General features: G+C 30.0%; 2 protein-coding genes across 3 annotated transcripts; one reads left to right on the forward strand and one right to left on the reverse strand.

Moving 5' to 3' along the window:
- Positions 1-195: 195 nt before the first annotated feature.
- On the reverse strand, positions 196-4487 carry LOC119600460 (putative homeodomain transcription factor). The gene is made up of 11 exons (XM_037950681.1): positions 4120-4487; positions 3916-4055; positions 3362-3639; positions 3105-3298; positions 2208-3039; positions 1883-2135; positions 1684-1818; positions 1225-1624; positions 1032-1161; positions 711-968; positions 196-643 (listed from the first exon to the last, which is right to left on the reverse strand). The coding sequence occupies exons 1-11, from the start codon at positions 4143-4145 to the stop codon at positions 416-418; spliced, it is 2874 nt and encodes a 957-aa protein (XP_037806609.1). The 5' UTR covers positions 4146-4487; the 3' UTR covers positions 196-415.
- A 983-nt stretch (positions 4488-5470) lies between these two features.
- LOC119600491 (SRSF protein kinase 3) lies at positions 5471-15068 on the forward strand. Of its 2 annotated transcripts, XM_037950746.1 has the most exons (5): positions 5932-6018; positions 6165-6241; positions 6326-7318; positions 11753-12772; positions 12834-15068. In XM_037950746.1, the coding sequence occupies exons 3-5, from the start codon at positions 6526-6528 to the stop codon at positions 13784-13786; spliced, it is 2766 nt and encodes a 921-aa protein (XP_037806674.1). In that variant the 5' UTR covers positions 5932-6018; positions 6165-6241; positions 6326-6525; the 3' UTR covers positions 13787-15068. The 2 variants fall into 2 exon arrangements, with proteins under 2 accessions (XP_037806673.1, XP_037806674.1); XM_037950745.1 differs by lacking the exons at positions 5932-6018; positions 6165-6241 and adding an exon at positions 5471-5599.
- Positions 15069-18503: the final 3435 nt, after the last annotated feature.

An 18503-nucleotide genomic window follows, 5' to 3' on the forward strand; every position in this document is an offset into this window, starting at 1 on the left:
TGTTAAAGATGAAAAACAAAACAACAGTTTAATCAAGATATAATCCTTATTTATACATTAAACAAAATTTTGTTAGTTTTAATATTTAACATTTTTTTAAATTTTATTATACAAATATTTGATAAAAATTAGTCTTTATAAAAAACAAAAAGGATACATTTACGAAAATATAAAATAATAATTTCACCACTTTAGTTTTTTAATAGGAATATAATTGGTCTACATACTAGAATATCTAATGGCAACAAGATTTTTTCATGATTCCTCTTTTTCTAGATTCTATATTAGTAAAACGTAATACAGGAAAGAAGAGGAATTAATAAATTTCTATAATATTTGAATTAGAAAGTAAGTAGTATACTAATAAGTAAAATAAAATAGAAAAAATAACAAAAGAAAAAATATAGAAGGTACTTTATTTAATTTTAATTTTATGTAGTTTAAGCTTAAAGCCCAACATTTCACTAAGAACACCAGATAAAGCTGAAAGTATAACCACTTTAATGGTGGTAAACAGATAAGGATTAGCACTAAGGCCAGATATTTTAAAAGGTGTTTCCAGTTCTTTTAGAAGATCAGACGCTAATTTTAAAACGCTATTTGAAACCATTAGCTCATCTTTCTTTTTCGGTTTCTTTTCAATCTGTATAAACATAAGAAATATTATATAAACATGAAAACTTGATTAAATATATATTTTAATTATATACCTGTAAATATAAATTTATTTGCTCTGTTATCAATACAGAAACACTACGATATTTGTGATGAATTTTGTTGCCCAAAGTCATGAAACGCAACAGAAATATACCAATGGTGGTGGACCACATAAGAGCCTCTAAGTTTAAGTGTGAATGTAAATGTACCGAATCCTTAAGCCATTCTACACTTAAAAATGCCAATAATAGTAAGGTGATAATAAAAGCAGCTGATACTATAATGTCCACTGAACGCTGAGGTCCACGTTTCTGCAAATCAGTCAAACAATTATTGTTGAGACATTTAAGCAATAGCGTTTTATGCATACATACCTTCAAATATGATCTAACACTCAACCACGTTTTAATATTTCGCACTTTATTCAATCTAAAATGGGGTAAATTGGATTTTCTAGCCCGACGTGAAGATGTTAAATGCGAAAAAAGCTTTGCATATAAAAATCTGAAAATATTTACATAAGTATTTTTTTCCTTAATTTAAGTTACTTTCATAATATATGCATACCTTTGCTTAAAGGTCCTTTCGGCCACAGCAAAAATCATAAAAAGAACAAGAGTCAAACAAATGCGTTGTATTAAACCAATCACCAATACTGTACGTTCCCATTGTGTATGGCCGAAGGCAAATCGAAAAATGGCCATAAATGAAAATGAGGCCTTTTCCCATAACATCATGGGCAAATCTAAGTAATTTATTTCACTGGGATTTTCCGTATCGAGTGTCACTTCGCATAAACGACAAAAGCACGGTATCAAAGACAGCAGCAATGAAAAGAATATACCAATGTATATGTAATCATTTGTTTCCGGCATTGATTCTACGTTATCAATGATACACGATGATATTTCCAAAACCGACATTTGTGCTTTTTTTATTTCACGTTGATCCCAAATTGTGCAACTTACTGAATTGAAAATTTATAGGTTAATATAACAAGTATTTTTGAATCATTAAAACACATACTTCTATCACTTGTTCCATGGGGATTTAATATTGTGGTAGGCGTAAAATCCAAATCACAGTCATTTTCATCAGAATACTGATTACTTTTATAATTATCTGAATTGTCATATTCTGAACTATAGCTGCAGTCATCGCCTGTTGGTTTTTAAGAAAATTAGTAAACTGAAGTGGGAAATAATTCCTTGAATTATCTACTTACTGTTCGTTGTTATGCCCAACCATTCTGTAGCTGATGTTGTGCATTCGTTATAGTTCGATACATTGCCTTGTGAAGCTGGACTGGATATAAGTTCGCCATCATCGCCCTCATCCTCAGTTTCCTCGCTACTTATGTCACGTGATTTTGCACTATTCATTTGTTTCGTTGTTGTCTTATAATCAGGATTATCTGTGGTCGTAAGATGCACTCCTTTTCGACGATAACAAATGGAAGTGGTACTTTGTTGTAAAGGCTTAAAGTATACATAGAAGATAAATTTGTTACATCCGTTATTTTAGTTAATATACATACGCCAGAAATATACCTCATTTTGCAAACGTTGATGATTGTCTATGGTGTTTAAACGTAAACGTAATTGATTTTTTGTTACATGAGGTGAAGCGTTTGTATCCTCACCACTTGAACTTTTGCCATTGAGACTTTCGAAACCATCATCTTCGCCAACGGCGCGACGAGCACTGGAAACCGTACTAACGCCCCTAACAACTCCCGCTTCAGTTGAAACTGCAGAGGGTTTTGTTATGGGTTCTGTGGTACGATTGATTAGATCATCGTAGAATTCCTGCACACATTCATCGATACGTACTGTTTTTGTGGGCGAAACAGGTGACGTACTGCCTGATGAAATACTAGAGTTATCACCAACATGTGATGTATGTGTACTGCTAGTAGTGGATATGGATTGTGGAGAAGTTTGCTGTTGTTTTTCTTGTGTCGAAGTTGTTGCGGAGATGGCATATTTGTGAATGGGAGAATGCCAATTGACATTGCGTTTTCTAATCGAACACTCAGTGTCGTTGTCTAAATGTAGGAGATCTTCAGAATTTGAATGCGAGCACAGGGTTTCCACCAGATTTAATTTTAATTTATTACTAGTAGCAGTCTGAGTTAGAGGCAGGGTTGATGTGCAAGTTGTAGAATGAGATTGTAAAAGTAATATATCTTGTGTTGTGGCTGTAGGAGAATTGGTATTGTATTGTTTAGCCGACAGTACTGTAGTAGCAGTATTGGTAGAGGCATTAGAGGAAATCTCAGAATTTGATTTTGTTAAAATCTCTGTGCTACCAGCAGCATATTTTTTAAGAGACATGGATTTAATTGCAGTATTTTCAACCAATAAATCATGATTACGCATTCTTTTATTTTTGATAGAAAATTTGTTATATTAGTAGAACGAAATCTTTATACAATCTTTACTTACTTTACCAACTTTTTACGTCGACGCAATTTGTTCTCTTTCGCATGTTTACCATTTTGGCTGGTATTTGAATAACGTCGTCTTTTACACTTGGTGCCACTTTGAGCAATGTTTGTGGCCACAATCTGCGAGTGTATTAAACTAAGGAAAAGGCTTAAAACCATGGGTATTAAAAGTTCAGATATGGAAACTATATGCTAAAAGTAGGAATTATTAGGTAACAATGAAATAACAGAAATAAAATATAAAAAAATGTTTACCTCATTTTCCGTTACTTTATCTGCCGCATTATTATTTGTGTTATTGGTTTTAACTGAAATTAATTCATCATTTGATTCTGAACGGTTAACATTAAATGTGTAAACCGCCCAATTTATCATTTGTGTTATATACAGAAATAGCAACAGGCCAAAGGCGTTCGGAGATGTTTGTTTCACCCACCATTGTGCATAAAGGGGCAAAAGTAAGTAACGCAATACAGCCAAACGTATAACAGTTAAAAGAGATTGTTTAGGTTTTGCTTTGGGAAATGTAGAGCCTATAAAATTTAAAAAATATCAGATTGTTTTGAATTGTTTTCTTTTGAATCTGTTTACAATTCTTTGGAAATAATATTAAATCTTATAACGGGTTTACTTAGAGTTACCAGCCTTAAAAGAGCTACATATTCTTTTTTCTTTAACCCACCCACCCCTAATGCAATTTAGAGGAAATAATATTTAATAATAAACAAACAAACAAATACAATCACACACACACATTCAGTTTATAGGTTTTTTTTAAAAAACTAATACACATTTTTATACATACGTACCTCTAACTAAATCCACATCAATTAGTTCGGTTTTTAATTTAGCTGTTTTCAATGTCACACTGCTGAAACCATCCAGTATCTTTTGTTCAACTGTTTTTTCCCATGGCTCCTTATCATATGTGCCAATCTTTTTCTGATACCTGTTTTTCAAAGAATAATTTTAACCGTTTATTTTTTTAAATAATAATTAAATTTTTTACTTACCATGACACAATTTCATCCAATATCATAATTTTTTGCTCCACTTATTGTTAATTTTGTAGGCAAAACAAGAAGTTCAATGTTTTTACCACAACAATAGAAAAAAGTAAAGAAACAATAACAATCGAAGAAGGAGGAAGAAACAACTTACTGGCAAAGTCAAAGAAAAAATTTCCTTCCAATAACTTTTGCAATTTATGAATTATTCTAGGACAAACATTCAGTTTTTTATTGTTTATACTCAATAATTTTGCATTTAGTTATATTTTTAAATTAATGATCAATAATTTTATTAAGCTATTTTTGAAATTCTTATCATGATTTCTTCAGTATTTTTTTGTATATCTCTACAAGAAAAAAGAAACAAAACTGAGGAAAAAAAAACAAACACATATGTACTAAGGCGAATTCATATAAGGTGGTGGCAGTGCGGCCACATCAAGGTATATTAATTATAAGGTGGAGATAAGAAAACAGCTGATTCAAGGTATATTAATTGCAATGTATTATTAAGAGAAAAGCTGAATGTTTTTTTATAATACACTTTTATTTTTCTATGTGGATTCTGAAAATTTTTATATTTTATAAAAAATATACATTAAAATATTAAAGTAATATGAGAACATTTTTAGTTAATTTCATTGTCTACACAGTGTAAATTTAAAACAATACTGTTTAATATGCATACGAATTATTTCAAAATTAAAAATGTAAACAATAACAAAATAGCGATACGTACAAAGCGAACTTAAAAAATTTTATATATTTTTATAAGTTTTAATTGATTGTTTTATTTTAATTTACTGTGAACAGCATGTTTTTTGTGTAAAATTTGTATACATTATTGTATTTAATGAAAAGTTGACTTTCGAACTTTTTCCATCTTTTAGATCTTTTGCAACGTTTTGCGAATGGAAATAAATATTTGAATGTAATTTCACAACACAGAAAGTGTAAAGCGAATATAAAATTGTATAACTAGAAATTTTCAATTCGAATGAAAAATAAGTTACTATTATATTAGTTAGTCAAACTAACTAACTAACTACTATTATATTAAAAACACAAAAAATATGAAAAATTTTGAAATGTTTTTAAATATTTTTTTTAATTATATAAAAATTATTTAACTTAAATTGTTGAAAAAAATCGTTCTTCTACTCTTTTGTACAAGATAGTCGACTCATCGACTTTGTTAGGTCAATAGGGCGACTTCCACTTTTTCCGACAAAAGTCGATTTATAAAACCCAACATTTAAGCATGGCAAACACAGATTTGGTTTTTTCTAGCGATTTTTTAAAGAGAAGAGTTGTATTTTTTGACATTTCTCGTAAATTCATTAATTTCAATTCCATTGCATTTCACACACTAACATCACACTTTGTAGTCTGTTCGTTGCGAAAAATAGCATTTTGCCAATTCTTCAGCATCTAGAACCAGCGTGTTTTTTATTTCAGAGTTTGTGAATATATTTCTACACATGTAAGCAAAATTTATTAAAATATAATTAAAAAAAGTTCCCTTAAAAAAATTGTACAAAAATAATTATTACAAATGTTTATTTAGATTGTTTTTTTCAACAAGATTGTGCAGAAAATTCTAAAGTATGTCAAAAGATATATGCAAAATATAGTGAACGATTAAGATAGAGACAAAAAGATAGTGTCTAAAAGAGAAAACATATGTCAAAGCATGTAACAGAAAGAGAGGTGTATTTGGAAATGAAACGAAAAATATAGTTACATTGCTTTGCTTGCTAGTTTGTTTTTTATTTTACTCTTTGATGAAGTGCAAGTGTGTGTGTTTTTTACAATATCTGAAAGAATAACTTGGAACATAGATTTTTTCCACTTTTTTGGAAAAAAGCATAAAAATCTTTATTTGTAATCTTTGAATTTTACGTAAACAAATTTGACAATTATAAATATATAAATTATTTAGATGCAACGTATAATTTGATTGAAATTACAGAAAATTGGAGTTAAACGAACATTTTACCAATATTTTTTTTCTCTTCTCTAATTTTCTTCTAACCACCCATTTGTAGTGTGTGCGTTTGTAATTCTTAAAAAAAGAAAAAAAATCAGTGAATTTGAGTGATTAAAATAAATGAGTGCGAGCAGTGTGAGTGAGAGTTTTAAGTGAAAATACGAAACGTAAATTAAGATTTTTTACAAAATTACAACATTTTCATTTTGTTTATTTTAGGACTCCAAGGCATTTGAAATCACCAAGACTCCTGAAAGGAAAATAAATACAGCAAACACACAACTACAGAGCTCTAAGATCTAGGCAAAGTTGACCCGATTTTATCTTTGTAAGATTTTTGGTTTCGTTTCGGTTTGTATATTATTCGCTCAATACCAATCAACCAACTAACAACCAGTAGTAGTAACAACCACAAAAAAATGAACAACAAGGCTGACGTCAACAGACGGGTTTTGGCCATACAAGCTAAAAAGAAACGTCACAAGGCAAATAAGAAACGCGGTAAAGCAAATGGTGTTGCCGGTGGTCAACAACAGCAGCAGCAGCAGCAACAACAACAGCAACAACATTACGAGGCAAATGAAGAAAATTCATCGCCACCAGATGTTGCCATCAACAATCATTTGGAGGATAGTGGCTTACAGTCGCCCAATTTCGTAACAGATGTCTGCGATATTTCGGCAAAAATTTCTAAATCTTTCTGTGCTGCCCCCTCCTCAAGCGGTTCAAATTCGTTAGCTGATAACACACCTATAACTGGCTCTTCCAATACACTGGATGAGGTGAATTTTATGCAAAGGTCTTCGACTACAACAACAAAGAAATGTAAAGCAAAAAAACAATCTCAACTTAGTAGTCAACAACAACAACGCAATGATAACGATGATGAAGATTATGATGATGATGATTATCGACAACAATCATCCCAGCAGCATTATGCAACGGAGTCGTTGAATCATGATGATTACATGCATTATCAAAATCAACAGTACACAGATCCTATTTATCATGCTGAAAATCAAAAGAGACAACAACAGCAGCAGTTGCAACAGCAACAACAACAGCAACTACAACAATATCTTTATCCACCACGTAGTTCTTCCAACGATTCTGAAGAATCCGAAATAAATAGTGAAAACGATGAACAAGAATTAAAAGAGGATTACTGCAGGGGAGGCTATCATCCAGTTAATATTGGTGATCTTTTTCATGGTAAGTTGAAAGGCAAAGTTTTATGATAATTTTTTTTTCTTATTTTTAAGAAGACATAAGGTTATTTTGATAAGGCATATGAATAGGGGGCACTAGAGGTTTATTAATAAATTATTTTAAATGAAATTATACGTAGTACATATAATAATATTTAAGAATATAGATATAGGACATGCCTGAATCTACACCAGCTATTTAAAGTAATTTTCAATAATGCTAACGAAATTTATTTAAATGAATTATATCTTAATGATTATTGTTAATTTATTTTATTTATATATCAATATTTAAAATTTGTAATCTTGAATGAAGGGGCTATTTAAAGGGGATTATTTTCTTTTATTTTATATTATTTCTTAATTTATCATGCATAAAGTTCTTTTAGTCTAGATGACGGTAATATTTAATAGATTCTTCATATACATATGTACATACCTACGTACATACATATGTATGTATGTAATTGCAAATAACCTGTTTTTGGACACTCTAGTTGCCATTTCATATTTATAAGTCACAGACTTATGTTAATTATTGTCTTTGGGTTTTATTTTTGGTTTTCTAACGTACTACACATCAATAAATTATGAAAATATTTTGCTTTTAGACCAAAATAACACACATACATACACTGGGAGTGAATAACATTTTTATTAAATAGAAACAATTGTACATGCGAGTACACACACGTCATGCATGTCTTTTTAAATAAATTTGTTTAAAAATATATTTTCATTACATTAAATCATACAACGCGAGTATGTGTGTGAGTGTATTTGTTTATATTATTGTTTTATAGTACGTCCTTCCGTCCGATTGTCTGTCATATTTAAAGTTCTGAGATTTTCATTTTTATTTTATATAACGGTTGAATGGATTTAAATATATGTTAGTGTGTGTCGTTTATTAAAGCAAATCAAACTCAACCCAACTACTTGTACTACTAATAATAATATTAGAAACTAACATAATCATCAACAACAACATTATTATTATCATCATACCTATTGTATATTGTTCTTTTTAAATTAAATATATATATGTAGATATATGTATCTGAAATATATACAGATGCATATGCATATAGAAAATATACAAAGTGCCAAATAGTGCACAAATCAATTGTTTATTGAATTGAAAGGGTTTTTTGTTCTCTAATAAATACAATATGTACTTTGATAAAACAAAACACAGGTGGCAATTGTGGGACGAAATATATGTATGTTTGGTGTTGTATCATCCATCTTGAATCGAGATGATGAGTGTGATTTTAAAACACCACAACAAATATTTCAATGATTAAATGTCAGATATTTAAAAGAATGCATTTTATACCCTTCTAAATATGTACATAATATTACACTAATGATAAACTAGAGTAGAACACTGAATGTTCCCGTAAACATAAACTTAAATATTCAAGTATGTAATGAAATAATTTTTCATAGTTTTTCATAAAATTTTAACATATTTCTCACATAGAATGTTTTTTGTTGTCTGTGCAGTATTACAAAATAATAAACCATTGATGGGAATTCTTCACACCCTTTCTAATCGCTCGATTTCAAATCGTTCTAGTAGGACCTAATTTTAACATCGTGTTCAGTATTCTATGAATTCATTATTTTAATCCCTGTATTTGTCTAGAAAATAAACAAAAACACAACAACATAAGATACCTACGAACAGCCACAACAAAACCCATTTATCTTAACATACATATTTTTATCAGACTGATGAAGCTTAAAAAAAATAATAAAACAAGAAGCAAACAAAATTTTACATACATACATATAAACGGTCGGTGCTATAGTTAAAATGGCAATGGCAACAACAACATCGTCATAACAAGCCAATCGATTGGCTAGTTGATTGATTTTGTGGTTCTGTTCCAATTAATAACAAAACATGTTTCTATGATTCATTTCGAGAATGCTTAACAATTTCACTTCTACTACTACTACCGCTACTGCTATTGTCTTTTCTTTTAGTGTATAGGTATTCACTTTTTGTTTTTGAATCACAAAAAAATCTAAACTTAATATTTAAAACTGTTTTGGGCATTTAGAAAACATACACACAGTAATTAATTACCAGAAAATGTATTCGTTTCCAAACGTTTGCCACAATTAACATATTTTTGCGAAATTAAACAATTTAGTAAAATTCGATTTAAATTCATAATAACAGTAATATTCTATCTATCTATCTATCTATCTATCTATCTATCTATCTATCTATCTATCTATCTATCTATCTATCTATCTATCTATCTATCTATCTATCTATCTATCTATCTATCTATCTATCTATCTATCTATCTATCTATCTATCTATCTATCTATCTATCTATCTATCTATCTATCTATCTATCTATCTATCTATCTATCTATCTATCTATCTATCTATCTATCTATCTATCTATCTATCTATCTATCTATCTATCTATCTATCTATCTATCTATCTATCTATCTATCTATCTATCTATCTATCTATCTATCTATCTATCTATCTATCTATCTATCTATCTATCTATCTATCTATCTATCTATCTATCTATCTATCTATCTATCTATCTATCTATCTATCTATCTATCTATCTATCTATCTATCTATCTATCTATCTATCTATCTATCTATCTATCTATCTATCTATCTATCTATCTATCTATCTATCTATCTATCTATCTATCTATCTATCTATCTATCTATCTATCTATCTATCTTATCTATCTATCTATCTATCTATCTCTCCATCTATCTATCTAATAGATCTGTGCTAGAGTAGAATTTCCTTTTTAGTAATTGAAATATGAGAAGATATTACATTGAAGTCATAGCGTACTTTCATTTCCCAGTAAACCGGTATTTATTTTAACTTCCTAAGAACCCAAGAATTCTCGACTTTAAAAAGTAATTTGATACTACGATTAAGTGTTTCATATCTACGTTTCCAAATGAAGTGTTCTTAATAAAATGTCTATTAAAATTAAATTAATGTCATTCATTAGCTTAAATCGTAATAACAAATTTCTATACACATTTCCACACAGACATATTAGTACAAACAATATAATAATAAAAAAATACAAATTAAATCAATTGATTAAAGTTTATAGCAAATTTATATTTAATGTCCAACGAATGTGCAAGTGTTTACAACATAAACACGAACACATATGAAAGATGGTGTGCAGCAACAAAGGAATTGAGGGTGGATGATTAAACCCAAGTGTACAATGGTCAAATATCAACGTATATTACAATATTGAATTCCATTACAAGTTGAACTCATAAAATACAGACATATGTATGTACATTAGACCGACTCATTCTTTATTGAAAATATGTACATATGTATATATTTAATATGGGGTATCATTTGAAAGAATTTTTAAAGCGATGAAAGTGTTATGTGAAAATAAAAGTACTAAAACTCAGTTTAATAAGTTTTGCATATACTCAGCTTCGAAAAAAAAGCTTTAAAATATTAAATTTTTTAAAAATCAAACTACATTTTATTTATAAACCCAAAAAAATCCTTTTTTTTAAATTGGTCCAGCTGACAAATGACCCAAGCTTGACTTAATTAATGTTGGAAATCATCATAAAACATATCAAAGGTACAATTTTAAATTGAACACCTTAAACGGTCCAGCTCATGAATGGTTGACTTGATGTGACATATTTTTTTAAGAAGGGAACTCAAGCACTGCCATCTATGAGTAGGTCTAATGTATGTACATATTAATGTTTATGTATGTTTGCAATTTGTATACTGTTCATACATCATGTATTCTCAAACTGCAACAATAATTGAAGAATGTAGTGGCATTTTAATTGACTACAGATCTTTAAATATTTGGACAGTTCTGATTTAATATTGAACAAAAAATAAACTAGTTAAATATAAGTTTCATCTTTTTTCCTTTAGAATTGGCTAAGTATTTGCGTTTTAAAACTTTTTAATTTTTGCCAAAGATATATTTTTGATAGTAGTTAAGTAATACATAAATTTGAAACTCTTTTAAATAGCTGACTGATTTGCCACAAAAACTGAACAACAATTATTGTTGTCATAGAACACTATACAAACAGACAAAGTCAAACAAAAGGACAGTAGTAGTGGACGTTAATAATCCAAAAGTTTTTTCAGTCTCCAACTGACATTGAAAGTAATGAGTCGATTACGACGACTGCAATAAAAAAAGAACAAAAAATAAACTAATTCATTTTAATGTGAATAAATCAGAGAAAAAGAAACATGATACCAGTTCCAACATGAATTTGCTTGATGATTGTACGGAATTTACAGATTTTATTTATCTTTTAGGTGAATTTTGCTTTATTTTTAAACGCCTGCTATTCATATATCGATTAAGTTATTTTAAAATTTTCCTTAATAACAAATAATTTTTTTTTTGTTTTTTCAGGACGTTATCATGTTGTACGCAAGTTGGGCTGGGGTCATTTCTCTACTGTATGGCTTTGCTGGGATTTGCAAGAGAAACGTTATGTGGCCATAAAAATTGTCAAATCTGCTCATCACTTTGCCGAAACAGCAAAAGATGAAATCAAAATACTCAAGTCTGTGCGAGATTCGGAACCGAACAACCCACGTCGTCAAAAGACCGTCCAGTTATTGGATGACTTCAAGATATCTGGAGTGAATGGTACCCATATTTGCATGGTATTCGAGGTACTAGGAGATAATCTCTTAAAGCTTATTCGCAAATCAAATTATCGTGGCATACCGATCGAAAATGTTAAAACTATAACGCGTCAAGTGCTTGAGGGTCTTGATTATTTACATACTTGCTGTAAAATTATACATACCGACATTAAACCCGAGAATGTCCTGCTGTGCGTGGACGATAATTACGTACGCAAGCTGGCAAATGAAGCCACTGAGCTGTATGTTATGAATTTTAAAATGTTTCCATCGTTTGTGAGCCGAGCTCCGAAGGAGTATCGCGAACCTCAAATTACGGGAAAAATGAGCAAGAATAAAAAGAGAAAATTGAAGAAGAAGGCCAAAAAACGTCTAGAACTATTCAAGAAACAATGGGATTATTTGGAACAAACCGGTGCCGAGGGCGAAGACCCCAATAAACAGCAACAGCAAGAAGATAGTAGTAATAGTGGTAGCGGTGCTACTTCCAAAAAATCATCCGAACTTGTACAAAACGGCGATGCTTCTGATGCTGAAAATGACGAGGATGATGCGGTACAAGATGATGTAGCCGAAGAGAAAGCGGCCGATGCTGATGCTGACGACGATGATGAAGTAGCAGTTAGAGGAGAAAAGACTGTTGCTAAAACTAAAACACAAAATAAACCACCAATTAAACCAAATGCTGGTACTAGTGGTAATAATGGCGGTGCTGATGAAAATGAAGTTTCTACTACTGGAAATCAGGAAAACAAGAAGAAAAAGAAAAAGAAGAACAAGAGTAAGTATTGAATTTAAATTGCAACAGTGAACACTCTACTTATTTTTTTTTTTTGTTTCAGAAAAAGCCAATCAGCAGCAGCAACAGCAACCAATTCAAAAGGAGCAGCAACAAAAAGATAAAACTGTAGTAACTGAAACAATTTCAACAACATCATCCAGTAGTGGCAGCAATACGATTAAGGGGGAATTGAACGATTCCAGCAGCTCGTCAGCTACTTTAAAGGGACAATCATCTAATGCTGGAGATGGTGTTAAGCAGCAAAAACAAAAGAATAAGGCTCATCATCCTACAACAAACAACCAAAATAAAACGAATAATAACAACAACAATAACAAAACGAACAATAAAACAAATAATAATCAGAAAAATTCAAATCAACAGCAGCAGCCTCCACAATCTCAACCACAACAACAGCAACAAATACAACACGGGCAGCAGCAACAACAAATTAATGGTCCAACAGAACGTCCTCACAAACAAACCCCCAGAAAAGATCCGGCACTAGAACCTTGTGCGTTTGAAGTTAAAATTGCCGACTTGGGCAATGCTTGTTGGGTCGACAAGCACTTCACCGAAGACATACAGACGCGTCAGTATCGTTCATTGGAAGTGATATTGGGCGCCGGCTACGATTGCTCAGCCGATATTTGGAGCACAGCATGTATGGCTTTTGAGCTGGCAACCGGCGACTATTTGTTTGAACCACATTCGGGTGACAACTATTCACGTGATGAAGATCACATTGCCCACATCATTGAACTGTTGGGCCCCATACCGCCGCACATTATATTCCGTGGTGCATATGCCACACATAGTTTTAATCGTAAAGGTGAGTTGCGCAATATTACCGGACTGAAGCCATGGGGTCTTGTTGATGTACTACACGAAAAATACGAATGGGCATTAGAAGAGGCTGAAGCATTTGCTGATTTCCTAAGGCCAATGCTAGAATTTGATCCAGCCAAGAGAGCTACAGCATCGGATTGCCTGCAACATCCTTGGTTAAGATAAAATAAACTAATTAATCCCTGTCCATCGTCATCATCATCACCACGACCACCAACATTGTCTTTATCATTTCTAACACCCACTGCAACTACGACTTCTTCATCTTCCTCTTCTGCTGCTACTTCTACCTCTTCTTCTGGATCCGGATCATCCTCTCCGATACTACCACCGCACACACTTCATCCACGTCGTTATATACCCTGTTTGTCTCTGCCAGCTCCCATAGACTGCGACTTAGCTACCGGTACTTGTAGTACAGCCACGTATCTGCGGTCGCCCTCAATGCCTGCCGCTATTCCGTCTATGGAAAGACCTACACCCTCCAAGAAAACCAAGAATACACCGAACAACCGATCTCCATCTCAATCCTTGATAACATCATTTTGGCGTCTCTCGTCTTCAAAGTCCCTATCACCGCAACCGGTTACTGCAACGAATGCTGCGCATAGTTTGTGCTGGCGCAAAACACTGCGTCGCATGTTTAAGAAAAAATGAGATTACGAATCATAATATTTGTAATGGACGATATCTATGTATATCTCTATATACGTTTTTATATACATCCGTATACAAAATTATATATATAGTACGAAAATGCAGATAGATTGATTGGTGGTATTTCTTCTCTCAGTTAACTCTCCAGTTTTTAGGCATTTTTTTCTTAAGTAATTTTATCATATTAGTTTTGTTTTATTTTAATTCCTTTTTATGAAAAATCGAAGACTAACAAATGAAATTGCAATCATTTAATATGTTACAAATTACATGACTATTGTGTGTTTTTTATATTTTAAATTTCCTTTGTTCTAATGAATTACATTTTTAGTTGGATTTTATTTGCCTTGGTGGAAAAGAAATTTAAATAAAATGGAGCGAGCAAATTACTGAAAATGAAATAAATCTTTTTAGAGAATAATTAATATTAAAAAAGATGCCACTTCTACGTATAAAATAAATAATTAAAATAAAATACAAAAAATATAAATATATATAATATAATAAAATAAATACAATACCATACTACATTTAATTAAAAAATAAATAACATTAGAGCTAAACGTTAGAGCTGTCTTTAAACAAAAGAAAAATAAGAAAAAAAATATGTGCGTGAATACTTTTGAATATAACACAAGTTTGATTTGAATTATTATTTTGGAAAATTATATTACAAAGTAATTAACTACAAACACATAAACATTAACTACATATTATTTTCTAAATAATTTCAAACAAATTTCATAAACGTATAAACTTTAAATAAATTAAATTAATCGGTAAATGCAAAGTTATTGTTTTCCTTTTTTTCTCTTTTTTTTTATTATTAATCACTTAGATATCAAAAAAAAAAAAAAAAAAAAAACAAAAACAAAATGCTTTAACTTGTAATCTTTAATGACTCTGTTTAATAATTTAAATAATCTTAAAAATAATAATAAATTAACTTATTTTTTCCCGTAACTATTTTTTTGTTTTTTTAATTTTATTTATTTTATGTTTATTTATGCTATTTCAGTGAATAATATCGAAATGCTATGGAAATTGTGATCTAATATTGCACCGATCGATTGATGAGTAGTGTCTTTTACTTCCAAAATTTTTATTACATCTTCTTTAAGTTCTTGGTATTTAACAATTTGAACAATTTTTACAAAATTAACATTTTTTACGTAAAAATTATGCATTGAATGAAAATTAAAATATGACTTGTGGTCAAATATTTTATCAATCTTGAAGGTATCTTTAAGTCGAAGACATTTGGGTTTTTACACTTTTTACAAATTATTCTTTAAAATATTTTGAGTTTTAGTTTCCCTTTTCAGTGTATTTCACTATGTAAATCGAATTTTGGTTTAATGTCGAATGCCATAATCTCAAAAAAGAAAATAAAATTATCTAAAAAACATTTTCAGCATTATCAAGTGGTGTAGACATCAATGAACGTGGAAACTGGTTCAAAATATTTTACACGATTATGATGCGACCCAAAGGGCTAAATATTCCAATCGAATTTGTTTTGGCTTTATCAACTCCGTTCAATATTTGATTGTTAAAATACATACAAAAGTTAAATTATAAAACTAAATTACTAGTAATATGAACAAATATGTGTTAAATTTTCACAAAAAAGTAGAATTTCATTTATAAAACAATTTGGAATACTTTATAAGAATTAACACGGAATTAACTAACACACTCACATTTCTAAAACCCTTTCAATTTGATTAATTCTTAATTAAATATTTGCATATAACAATAATTCAAATTGTTTAAACAAAAAACAACAAAAAGAAACACCAACTCAAAATTTGTTATATTAAAACATTAAACAGTCCCTGATTTAGTATCTCGGGGGGAATTTTATTTTAAAAACTCGTAGGAAAGTCACTAAGTTTTATTTAATAAAAAAATAAAATTTTAAACTGAGATAAAAATCAAGGTGTGAAATTAATAGTAATTTTATAATTTGGAGTAATAAAAACATATAATTATTAAAAACAGTAGTGAATATTACAAATTAAATAAAGAATAATGGTAGTATGTATAAATTAATAAGAAAGATAAACACATAAAACCCATACCGTGCATTATTAACAACAATATTATTTTAACCTAAAAAAAATTCAAAATTTTTAAATTATCATAATTTTTTTGTATTCATTTCAATGATTAAGGTACATTTTGGTTTCTAAAAAACAATATATATTTTTTTTCAAATATTCAATATTATACAAATATATACTAGATCATGGGTATTAATTTTTATAAAAATATTAGCACCAATAATTATGGCAAACAAATAATAAATTTTTTAATAATCAAACATTTTCACCGGATTTTTTAATTAATGTTTAAAATACAACCAAAGAAAAAAATACCAAGTTGCCTTAAGTAAATTTTATGTTGTGCAAAATTTTTAATTTTTTTTATTCCTTTTAACAGTTGTTTAATTGTTTAATTTTTTTAATATATTTTCGATTCAGTAAAAATACATACATACTTTACGCAGGTCCACTAAATAATTCACTTATGTTAGAATTAAATAATTATTATAAAAATTAATAATAATGTTTATACATCAACAAATATAAGTTAAATTAATTAAAAATATATACATATATGCACTGAATAATGCCGATTCATGAATACAAATTCTATGACTTATAAGAGAAAAATAAAATAAAAACTTTATAAGAATGGAGGGAATAATTCAAAAACAAGGAAACAATATAATAAAATTTATTCTATGTATCTTAAACTATATTTATAAAGTTGTAGGTCAAAGGTAAAGAAAATAAATGAAAAGAAAAACAATAAATGACATAAATACTATTTAGTTAAAATAAATACAAAAATTGTATTATTATTAAAATGGAAGAATTCTAATGAAAATATATAATAATTAAAAATAATAAAAACTATTGTTTGAATTTATTAATATTTTAAACTCATCTCGATAAACCGAATTAAAAATAATGGAATTGTATTACAAACGCAAAATTGGGATAATTTTAAATTTTTCGTAACCTTGAAAAGACATTAAGCACGTCTTTAACATTATTCGTAAAGTGGTCAATGTGCATTCAATCTCAGAATTACTAAGAGTCCTATGCGAAGGAGGAACGCTACCTGTGCAGGTCCCTCAGAAAGTCATCCCATAGCATTTTCTCATTACGAAGTGAAAATACGAAGAGGTTTGTAGTATAATATCCAATTTCAGAGGAAAGTGGTCAGACATTGTGGATAGAGAGGAGAAAGTAATGTTATTACTGTCAAAATCCACCAGATTCGCGCTTAACAAAAAGTGAAACAACCGTTAAGAAATGAGGGATTAAGTAGCCATTGAAACCAATACCATTAATACCGATTTAGAGTAATACCATATTCTTCCTCATAGAAATATCCCTCCCTAAAGCAGATCTATACCTAACAGTTTTCAAGTTATGCCAACGATGATCACAATCCGATGAAATTCTCTGGTCTCCAATTCATAATTACCTTATTCAACTCAATTCTCATAGCGATCTCATATTGTGGCATTGCTTAAGAAGCTCATTCCTATTCACTCCAAGTATCCTCTTTAGTAACCGATCCGAAATTTAGCATAAATTTGGAAATCTATTTGCGCTAGACAAAGGAGCCTTCTTGGCATAAAAAATACTGGCAAAAGATCTATCTTGTACAACAGAACTCTGCGCCTTAGCCTCCCTAACAGTCCGTTGAAAATTCCCTGCCAAAGCTGAATCCTATCATAAACATATAAGATGGACTACCCTTATTACTCTCACCTAATTTTTCAATAACTCCGTCATCGTCTGATCCTCGATTAGATTGTTGAGAACCTGCAGCAATCTAATGCTCAATATTGATTTCACTCAAAGTGGTAAATCTGTCGTTATCGGAACCAACGTAATCAAATCAAGAAACATCAGGATGCATATATTTATTTGCTCGGTAAAACTCTAGGTCTTTTAGTTCTGTTTGTCACCTTCTGAAATCCCATAAGACTTAACGTACATCATCATAATCATCCATTGGGAGGTTTAAACTAGAATTCACAACATTCTACTTGTCTCCTAAAGACATATCGGTTCCTCCGCCCGAAACAACATTGTACGGCGTTAAAGTTAAAATCTTTCATTAGCCGGTAGCAAGAACTTCGATGACAAATTGGCAGCCTGCCCATACACCTGGGTGCTATTCAAATTCACGTCCGTCCAAT

This window comes from Lucilia sericata, unplaced genomic scaffold (assembly GCF_015586225.1).
Source record: "Lucilia sericata isolate MDLA Ls3-8-SP2 unplaced genomic scaffold, ASM1558622v1 Contig000115F_arrow, whole genome shotgun sequence".
Taxonomy (NCBI): domain Eukaryota; kingdom Metazoa; phylum Arthropoda; class Insecta; order Diptera; family Calliphoridae; genus Lucilia; species Lucilia sericata.